The 11,034-nt window shown below is 36.1% G+C and overlaps 1 protein-coding gene across 1 annotated transcript in view; it reads left to right on the top strand.

Annotated features, from left to right (window-relative positions):
- The first annotated feature begins 854 nt into the window (after nt 1-854).
- The window catches only part of HGF (hepatocyte growth factor), a 48,112-nt gene continuing 37,932 nt past the window's right edge, over nt 855-11,034 (top strand). The window contains exons 1-3 of the mRNA XM_053978327.1: nt 855-908; nt 1,931-1,991; nt 7,794-7,959. Of these exons, the coding sequence (XP_053834302.1) occupies nt 855-908; nt 1,931-1,991; nt 7,794-7,959 (281 nt within the window). The remainder of the gene's footprint in view (nt 909-1,930; nt 1,992-7,793; nt 7,960-11,034) is intronic.

The following is an 11,034-nucleotide window of genomic DNA, read 5'->3' as shown; positions in this document are numbered from 1 at the left end:
CATCTTTATGCTGAACATTAGTTTGCCACTTAAGTATTTCAAACTTTTCCAAGGAGGTTTAAAACCAGGATAACTGGGCCTCTTTTTGAGTAAAAGCATGATGTGGAGGAAAGAAGCATTGTCCTGAATGTTTTACAATTACTTGTACTGGATGAGTGTTGGAATTTCACTTTCTCCCCATCAGCATTAAGATGGGGTAGAATGGCAGGGCCTGGAAGGCAGCACAGAGGTGAGAATGGATTGATCATGGAAGTGAGAAAGGATTGTTCTCAATGCTTACTTGGGAAGCTAGGATAGTATGACAACTGCCATAATATAAGCAAAATTTGAACCTTGCTGTGGAGAAAGTATGGCAGCTGAAAAAAATGGGAAGAAGAGGTGAGGACATCCTCACTGTTACCCCATCTTCTCCTGTCAGTTTTTGTGGCAGTGCCCAGAGGGTTGTAGAGCCGTTCCCGAATGTGGTTAATACCTACACGCAAAGCAGCACTGTGGTGAAGCAGAGCTGGGAACATGCTCCAGATTAGTCAAATGTGTTGGCAAAATCTAGCTGTAGTTTTCAGTGGCTTGTGGGCCTCCACCCATGTGCTGTCTGATGAGCCCAGCCATGCCTGGCAGTCCTCAGTGTTGCTGGCCCAGCTGGGGACTGGCTGCTCCCTCTGTCCCCCCTCATCTCCAGTTTTTCCTATGACTCGCTGCCTTGGCCAGCAGCACTATTTTTATGTATACAACATGAAGCAAGGCTCTCATTGCTCCTCACAGGGGCTGTTTTGCTGCCCTCAGCCATCTGTCATTCTTTGTTTTGCCCAATCCTTGCCCTGTCTACTTGTGCTTTTTTCTTTACCCCTTGCTGCATGCCCGTAATTCCAGTTGGCTGGAACACCATCACAAAGGAAGGGCACAACATGGTGAGTGCCTTGAAGGAGACACCAACTGCTTGTAAAAATTGTGGAATGCCATGGAAAATGGCGGGGATTTAATACTTGTGCACAGTGTGTAAGAAGACAAATCTTACAAGGGAAAATCCTCTCAGTAATTTAGCCAGAGGTTAGATACAGTAAGTCAGAGTACAAATTGCAGCACATTTGTTTCTGCCACTGGGTCCCAGCATCCTGCTGAGCAGATAACCTTTTCTTGGAAGGAAAAGTCCATTTGCAGCTACCATCCAATTTTAGAATATACTATAGAATATATATTTTAGAATATACTATCAGTTGTTAGCATTATCCTTAGCTCCTTGAGTTTTCATGCTGACCATAGGAGTGGGTTCCAAAGGCAGGACTTAGCATAAGCATGAAGTTGGGTTCCCAGTTACATGGCTGTCTTTGCAGTTGTTAATAAGGGGGCGTGGGTGTGGGGTGTGAGTGGTAATGTAAAGCCAAAAAAAAAATCTTTTTGCATTTCCTGAATCTGCTCAACAACTAGACTGAGAGCCAATGTAGAAATAAGGAAAACATTATCTATTATATATAGATATCGTATGGATAGTTACATGTTTTTCAAACTACTTTCTAAAAATTGTGTGGTTTTTTCCCCATAAGGCTCTTATGCCAAGAAAATAAATGTCAGAAGTTAAAATATTCACATCATCCTCCAGGTACATCTGAGAAACTGTTTCGTTTTGACAAGCTAGAGATGCCTCCTTGGACAGCTGCTTTTATTTTGGTGACTTTCCATCTATATAGCTGACTGTAGATTTTATGGGTATGGTTGGTAAACTTCTTTTATGCCAAATTATTGTCTTACATAAATAACTGCATTAAACTTAATCTGGCATTTTAAGCCTATCCAATCTACAAAGTTGTTTTCTTGGGCACAACTCAGATTGTTCCAGTTTCTCATTTTGTTGATCTGCCTTTCTTCCTTTTTTTTTTCTTTTCCCAACAAATGAGAAGTCATTTGGAAAAGGTGTTCACATTTTGCATTCTAGCCAGGAATCTGGATATTTCTGATACTGAAACAGGCAGAAGGAAAAGTCAAAGTAAATGAAAGTAAGTTAGAAGTGTTGAGCACTAATTCTTTTTGTCAGAATGACTCTGTTATGACAGGATTTAAGAGACAAAATTGTTTAATGTATTTATTGAAAAAGTGCTTTTTAATGGTTCACACAGATAACAATATTGTGATGACCCTATTAATGATGTTAGTATCAACATTCATCTTTAGCATTCTTTCTTTTTTTTTCTGTGACCACACTGTTGACTTAAGAATGTTGTATCCAAAAGCATTTAGTAACATCTACTTTCACCATCTGGTGAAGATTGGGTTTGTTTGTTTTTTCTTTTTTTCTTGATGAAGCCAGTATATTTATGCTATCATACTGAGGTACACACCAGAATGCAGTTTACCCTTGATGTTTCGCATCCTTTAAAAAGCATTGTCTTGAAAATACTTTATTGAATATAATTAAAACTATCCCTTCTATCATGTTTTTTAGACAAGTTAAACACCTCAATGTGTTTTCACACATTTCAATAATTTTCTTATTAAATTGTCAATGTTTATACTGAGATAAGCATTCTGCTTTGATATATCTGACACTATGATAATACATTGTTTTGCAGATTTTTGCTTTGCATTTTTTTTTCCCCATTCAGAAACTTATGAATCTAAGTTACCATGCATTTTTTGTCAAGTATGGTGTCCCCTGATAAAATGTTTTATATTTTTACTGAATTGAACTGTGCTTTCCTACATTTATTTCAGGTGTGTTTAAAGTTGGGGATTTTTTTTTTAATTAAAGATCTTACATATTGTGGTAGATTTCTGATTTCCCACCCCCTGTGCCCAAGTTACAAATCACATGATATTCCTCTCTCATAATTTTTTTAGCTTATTGGGAAAATCCAGTTTTCTTTATCTCGCAGTGGTGATTGTTTGCAAGATTAAATTAATAATTTAAGATTAAATTTAATGAATTAAAATTTTCACATTTTGACCTGGTTATCAATGATAACACAAATAAGTCAATCTCTAATTAGTCCATCTGTTAACTGCTCAAGGTCAAGTGGCTTAATTTCATTACAAATATGATGCAAGATATTAAACAGAGATCTAATATGCCAGTTGATACTAACGACAGCGCCTGTGTCTGTTTTATATTTCTGAAATAATTGTGTCACTTTATATGACCATTTTTCTTCACTGGAATATATTTTGAATCATCAGCTTCTCTGTACTTCCTGCACAGCATGTGGACAATTTCCCTATTTTGAATATTTCTCCTCATGTCATGCTATTTTGTATTTCATTCTCCATTTGGAAGGACTGTAGTTGATTCCTGTAGTTCTCTGACAGCATCTGCTAGTCTAAGGAATTCAGGTATCTTCATTTTCTTCATTTATTTTCCCATAGATTTAGTTTACTTCTGACATCTGACAAACAAAAAACAGTGATGCTTTTAGATGAATGTTTATATTTTTTAAAAACTGGAAATTATAAAAGGTCCCCACATAGTTGAAAGATGTGTTTCTTTAAGAAAGTACCAAATTTTGCTAGACTAGAGTGAAATTTGGAAACCCTGGAAGCTGACATGCTGAGTGCATCATAACAGGTATTTAATAAAAGATTTGTAGAGTCTATAACAAGTCCATAGAAGTAGAGATTTTTTCAGGAGAGGCAGCCAGCATGCTCCAGTTGTGCTCTGTAAGACCATAGCTTTGCAGCCTAAAATGTACAACTTTATTAGAAAAAGCTGGAGTGGTGGAGGAAGGAGAAAGGGATTACTAATGAAGCAGATAAATTCAGGTAATCTCCTTGTAAAATTTTGCTGTAGATAATACAAGTAATATTTTGATCTCATTATAATGAGCAAAGGTGATCTTTGGGCCTTATAACACCCTGCATGCTATTTTGATTACCACAAAAATGGTATTGTATTTGCTGTATTAGGTTTTTTACTACTAAATTGATAATGCAAAGCCAAATACTTTTTGTGATCAGACTAAGACCAGAGGGTGTAAAATGTGAGTTGCTTAGGTGTTTGAACTCTAAAAAACCTGAAACTACTGAATTTCTGTATTCTTATACAGCTCAGTATCAACCCAATTGTATTCTGCAAGGTATAAGTTTTAATTTGAGATATGGAGCATAATCAGGTTACAGAACTGAGTGATGTGGTGGTTTGGGAGCCCAAAGCCTTTTTTTGGTGTACGACACGAAGCCAGAAGGGAAAAAAGAAGCTATACTGCTGTCATTTTTCTATCAGCCCAGTGATTACAGAATACCTGGAGAGAGAGATCAAAATACAAACACAATTCAAACCAGCTTCTCTTGTTAATCAAGAAAGTGTCTTTCTATGTTATTGCATACTGTGGCCTCCATTGCTCATAATTCTCTGTATTACTGGTTCTGGTTTGTATAAAGATAAATAAAATTAAAGTTAAGCAGGTTCTAGAATACAGACACTGGAACTCGCTGGTGTGTTTTCTTACAAAAATGCTGTAGAATGTCAGTTTTCTTTATCTCAAATTATTGAGATTATTTTACATGGACTGGAACTGCTCCAAGAAAAGGTATTATTGGAAATATTTTCTTCCAGGTGCCCTATAGCAGTCTCAGTCAATGATTCTTGTCTGAGAAGATTGTACAGAAGCCTCATTTGAAAATGTAGTAAGGGTGTAGAAAGGTGAGTTCTTGTAGCTGCAAGGTAAATGTCTTTCCCTGTGAGGTACCTCTTTTCTTAAGTAAATACTTAAAGTCTTTCACAAAAATGGGAACACCAGGAGGGAGACAATGGAAATCCCATATGAGATTATGGAGCACTTGTCCAATGCTGCACCCTACTAGAGCAGATGTGTCAGTTCCCATTTCCACTGGGAACCGACTGAGGTCTTCTCTTTTCTATTCAACTTCATGTTAAGAAACAGAAAAAGGCACTACACTCACTTTTTGAAGTTGACTGAAGAAATATTTTTAGTTAGTGGCTGTTTCTGTTGAAGAAAAATGTTGGTTCATATTTGACTGGATTCCTTTGTGTTTGAATCAGCTGCTAATATTTTCAAATTTAAGTGGAATGTCAGACTTCCTTGGTAATGTGATATGAAACTACAGGAAACATCAGAGGACATGGCCCACAAAATGAGCAGAAATCCTGATTAATCAAAGTTTAAAAAATTGAAATGAATGGCAATCACAAATTAGTTGTATTGTTATAACATACTGCATACTAACCTTTAATGTGGAGAATGGCTAAGAAGATACTGTTTGAGTTAACATTTTATTAAAAAAGGCACCTAATTTGACAAAAAAGAATATTATTTTTATATATTTTGTTGGGAGAATTGTTCAAGTAGTGCTTTGCATTATTCTGATGTTTCTAACAGTCACACCACAGATGCACTTGGCCCTTTGCCTCTTGGATTATAGGCAAGACATAGAATGTTGTTGTTTGAAAGCTAAACTAAATCAGGCTGTTATGAATTGCTAAATGCAAGATCAAACCCATAATCCTCTTTGGACAACTGCTAGGAAAAGAAGGACAAAAAGAAAAAGCAGAACTCTGTACTATATTTTTCAGGCAGAACAGAATTTCTTGATTTTTTAAATCATATTCTTGCATGCTGGCTGGTGAGTTTAAGAAGCTGTTATCTTGGGAATTAAGATAATGACACTTATCAGTAGATGGGAAATGTTAGTATCAGGAACTGAAAGAAAACACTTTGATATTTCTCTACAGATTCTTACCACCCTTGACATAAAAGTCTTGACTGAGACAACATAAAACTAACGAATATGTCTTGGAAGATAATAGATTGAGAAATAAACCACAAAAGCTTTATGGAAGATTTGTTTTTCTGTGTTTGACTTAAGGGGCAAAAGCAATCCTTTTTGAAGCACTTTCGTTCTATCATAGGTATAACAAAAAATAAAGCAGCTTCAATGTAGACACAACTGTTTCCAGTAACCGGATACAGATCCTTAAGATGAGAACATTACCATAACATTCCTCTAAGCAGTGATTAATTTTGGGTGCATGTGCACTTCACAAATAGAGGGCTGAAAATGCTTAAGAGATCTGATATGGGTCCCTAACACAGCACCAAAATTATTAGCATTTGATTTTTTGATCAAAAGCTTCTTCATATAATAATAATAATAGTTATATTTAAAGGTAAATAAATTTTTTTTTTCCTTAATTTTTTTTGTGATTGGGATTAAAATTGTGAGTTAGATGCTGGGGAGTAGCATAGTTTACTTTCATCAGTTCAAAAAGAAAGGAAGATGGGGTGAAGATTATTTTATAGGGATCTTATAGCAGAGAAATTCTACTTTGTTTTTCTTCTTTTTTTTAGATCTGAAGATTGATGAAATCTAATGTAGATATCTGTTATATTTCTAGGTGTTTTAGGGATAACTCACCACTGAGAGGTGTGATTTAGCTGAATCCAGTGAAAATGTGAACCCAGTGATCAGGATGGAAGTTCTGCAAAAGGAACACCCCTGAGCCATCTTTGGGTTCCCAGTGTGTGAAGCTGTCAGTAACTCCTCCAGAGCCTCAGCTATTGCAATTTACAGTTATTCTGAACTTCTACAGAGGGCACCAAGCAAAACCTTACTGGCCTAAGTGCACTCTGCACACGCATGAGGTTCAGGCTGAGGTTTTATCTCTTGGAAAATTTAATAAATTTAATAAATTGAACCTGAGCATTTGTGTTCTATTATTGTTGCAGAGTCTGTAGAGAAAAATGAAAGGACAGCTGTGAATACAGTTACATGGAAAGAAGTTACGGAAAATGCTATTATCTACTCTGTAAACTAAGGAGGAATTTATTCACCTAACCTTACGTGGATAAGCCATCTAATCCAAAAAGATCATCTGGGATCACTGAGTGAAATAGGAGAAATAGATCCACAGGGCAATTTATTCTCCCTATGTTGCTCATCTGACAGAATAGGGACAGTTACTCTCCAGATGTGCTCATTTGCCTTCAGAGACAATGGAATAGCCTTCACTGGTAGACTGGTTAAATAAATAAAAGTAAAAATATAAATAAATATTGGGAAAATTCTGGAATTTTCTTGCAGATATCAAAGACCTTTCCACTTGCATTTTAGCCAAACATCTCTAGCCAATCTTCCTCCCTCCATTTGATACCTCTTTGTCTGGGCTTTTCGATAGAAACATGGAAACAAAATCATTGTGTTCATTTTTGCAGGGATCTTTGCAACACTGCAGACTGTTTCCATGCTATGGCCTCTGTTTGACCTTATAATCTTTTCTGTGAGCTAACAACTCTTGTTCAGTCACACTTAAAATGGACACAACACTCATACTGACACTTCAGTGAGAGGACAAATGATTATTTTGTGTCCATTTCAGAATCCATTTCTTTTCACAATTTATGATAAATATATTGTTTTAAGAACTGCTTTTTGCATTCAGCAAGTGATGCTCTTTTTTGCTTGAGCTTTTCATGGAAATATTTACAAGATCTCAGATAATTATTGGGCATATTTTGCAGGTTCTGAAAAAAATTTACAAAGGGTGAGAAATTTTCCTTTCACCCTTTTACAGCATTATGCAAGTCTTTATTTGAAACTGATTTTGCTATACTTCCTATTATTTTGGCTTTAAAAAAGGAAGTCATTGTCTAAAATAATAAATTCAATTGCAGTATATGCTTATACCCTATTTTTGTGAGATTCTCTATGCTTTAGGTTCTGAAGATGTTATAATTCCTAGAAAATGTTGTCTGTATCTAATGCCATCCTTAATCTCACCATTCTTCTTAACAATATTTTATTTTGTTATGTTTTTTTTTTTTCTTCTTCTTCTTCACTTCTTCTTTTAGAGGGTAAAGGCAAAAAGAGAAGTCCTCTTCATGACTTCAAAAAAACAGGAGAGTTGATGCTCATTAAAGTAAACAAAACACTGGAAATAAAAACGAAGCTGTTAAATACCACAGAGCAATGTGCAAAGAGATGCAGCAGGAACAAGGGCCTTTCCTTCACTTGCAAGTAAGTTATGTATCTCTTTTGTTTGTTTTTTTTTTTTCCTAAGGAAACACAATAATAGCCTTTGATCAAAGATCTCCCTGCAATTGTCATCAATGGTAGCTTGTACCAAGAACAACCTAAAGATTGTGATTTTTGATTTCAGTGACCTTGCTCTACCTGTCCAGAGAGTGTCAGTCTTTTCTGAGGCTTTATCTGAGTTGTCTGTCTTGTTAGCTTGTCCAATCTGTAATCTTTTCCATAACAAAGCTGAAGAAATGTAGTCAAGATGCTGATGACTTGGGCTGCATTATAGCATTAGGTGAATATTTCTGAGATTTTTATGTCTTTTATAAAATTGTTATTGTCACACATCACAGCTGCAGTGTTTCAGCACCACTTCAGACCATATTCTGTCTTCATTCTTTGCTCATTACTCCTGCTGAAATCAATGAGACCTTCACACATGGAGCACAGATACATGCCCTGCTGAAGTTCACTGGCAAGTACTGCGAATCTGATACAATGGAATCAAACCTGGGCTGTGGATAGATAACCTTCAGCATCTGCTGTCTCTTAGAAACAGAGATGGGGGATCATGCAGCTGATCACTTGTCTGCCTTGAACATACTCTCTACTATTTTTTGGAACAAATCACTATCATTTTTCTGACATATTAGACTTACATGATTCCCCTGGCCTCTCTTAGTCTAGACCATTAGCAATCAATGAAAGACATTGCAGATCTTGGAGGGAGTGCATGACTTCTGTATTGGTGAGTAAGGGGCTAAATGTGAGCCTGAACTTGAAGCATAAAACAGTCTTGACAATTGGTACAAATGGAAGCTGGATGAAATGTGACAACAAAAATTCTTCCTTGACAGAGAAGATTCTCAACTGTGATTAAATTCTTCCTTAAGCCTTTAATTCCATTGTTGCAAGTTCTCATTTGTATTGTTCTGCACTCTGACTATTTATACGTGTAAATAATGAGCAGAGTTAACTTTTTCTGATAGAAAATATTTTCCAGGCACTAATATTTTTCACCTGGTACAAGCCACACCTTTCCCTATTGGCAGGGCTTCCATTGATGTCCTTGCCAAAAGGATCAGGTTGTATTCAATACAGAAGATATACTTGAGTTCTGATGAGCGGCAGCAAGGAATATTGCAAACAATTCTATATTCTAGCATTGTTTAGGGAAACTTTCTCAAGCCACTTGTAGTTGCTCTGGATGTTATCTTTTGTGTTCTGAAAATAAAAAGCAAGTTATTATATGTGTCTATTCTGTTTTACAATAAAATAAATCTAGAATCTTAGAATTTTTAAAATGTTTTCATGTTTTGTAGATTTTTTTTTTTTTTTTTTTTTTTTTTTTTTTTGAGGCAGTGTCTGATGGATATATTAGGGTGTAATTTCTCCTTTAATGAATCGATACAACAACACAAAGGAGACATGAGAGACTTTTGAGAGTACAGCTTGGAAAAGCCCTGCTCACAGATAACAGAATGGCAATCTGTCATGCAATTACGTTGCACTGAATCTGGAGCAGAATTACAGATCCTGATGACTTACTCTCTGAATTTCTGTTTTCCCTGATGGGCTTTTAGCAGGGAAGGTGCTAAAAACCTGCTTTAGCAGTAGAGGTGTAGGTGAAGAGATCTTGCCTGTGTTACCACTATGCACAGAGTACGTGGGATTTTCTTTACAGGGGTCTTGGAACATTCTTGTGGTTTCCCTTTTGGCCCCATATGGATCCTTTTGTAGTGTGAACTGTTCTTTGATGCTACTGTAAACACACATTTTACGTGTGTTCCCTTTTAAAGGATCCAGTGTTTACTAATGTTTCCCTTTTATTCCTAGGATCCCAGTCTTTAACTTCATACCAGCACATGGTTGCTACAAGGTGAAATTTGTTGCCAACTTAAATGAAAACCAATTAGCTTCCTGCCTGCTGTGGGAGCATTCTAAAATAAGAAGTAACACAAAATGACATTTTAAATGCTTGAAATATGAGACTTGAAATTTCCTATGTTTATTGACATTTTCATGGCTTTATTCTTATACTCCATATCCATGCAGCAGTTCTCCATCACTTGGGTCACAGCACTGATGTTTTATTTTCTGTATGTAAGTTTTATGTAAGAATTAAAAATTGAATTACTTTGTAACATAATTGTAACAATAGTGCTGGGAGCAACAACATCTGCGCCTGTGCACTGAGATACACAAGCAGGAACTGTGTCAGGTTTCTTTTTTTGCCAGAAAGTGGTAAAAGTAGCAGACTTCAGGCACTGCAAGCTTGTAAAGGTTCAGGTACTCCTTATTTTCTGGAGGGAGGGGTAAATTAAGAAAACTTTCTATTTCTTCATTATAAGTTCTGTGTCACATGAAAGTAAATTTTGAGTATTTTATTGTTTAATCATTAATTCTTGATGGTTTTAACTCTAACACATTTTTGTTGAAGCTAATATATGTAACTTTTCAGAACTGATATTTCCTCTATTCCCTTTGCTGTCATGCTTGCACAGATCTTGTTCATTTCCAGCTGAGTTACAAGATCTTTATCTAGACTTGTTTCTTTTTCATAACATTATTCCACAAATGCTGTCCATCAAAGAACTCCTGAGATTCACTTACACTGTTTTTGACTTCATAAATCTCTGTGCCTCTTTTTCTGCCTCCCCTATCAGTTTTATCAAGCTGCTGCTGCTGCTGAACTGTTCTATTCCTTTGTTTCACCACCCTCAGCAGTCCATTACTCCCTCTTTTTCCTACAGTCATCCTTGGAGATTTCCCAAAACAATTCCTATGGATGAAAAAAAAAAAAAAAAAACCAAAACAACTCAGTTACTCTTTTATTTACTATACAGGTGACTTTTGCAGGTGTGTCCTTTCCTTAGCTGCAAAGTTGTCACAGTCTTGTCCTTTGTTATCTGCTTGGAGTGTCTGCATTTACCCAGGAAGGGATTTTGGTATAGACAACAGAATTTCAGTACCTGTAAGAAAATCTACAGACTATCTCAGTGCAAAAAGAAACCAAAAAAATTGTTGTGATCAGCAGTATCAGTAGAAGAAAGTCCAAGAATTTGCTCAAGT

The sequence above is a fragment of the Vidua macroura genome, chromosome 5 (assembly GCF_024509145.1).
Source record: "Vidua macroura isolate BioBank_ID:100142 chromosome 5, ASM2450914v1, whole genome shotgun sequence".
NCBI lineage: Eukaryota > Metazoa > Chordata > Aves > Passeriformes > Viduidae > Vidua > Vidua macroura.
The sequence above is the reverse complement of the archived record's forward strand: the minus strand, read 5'-3'. Positions and strand labels throughout refer to the sequence as shown.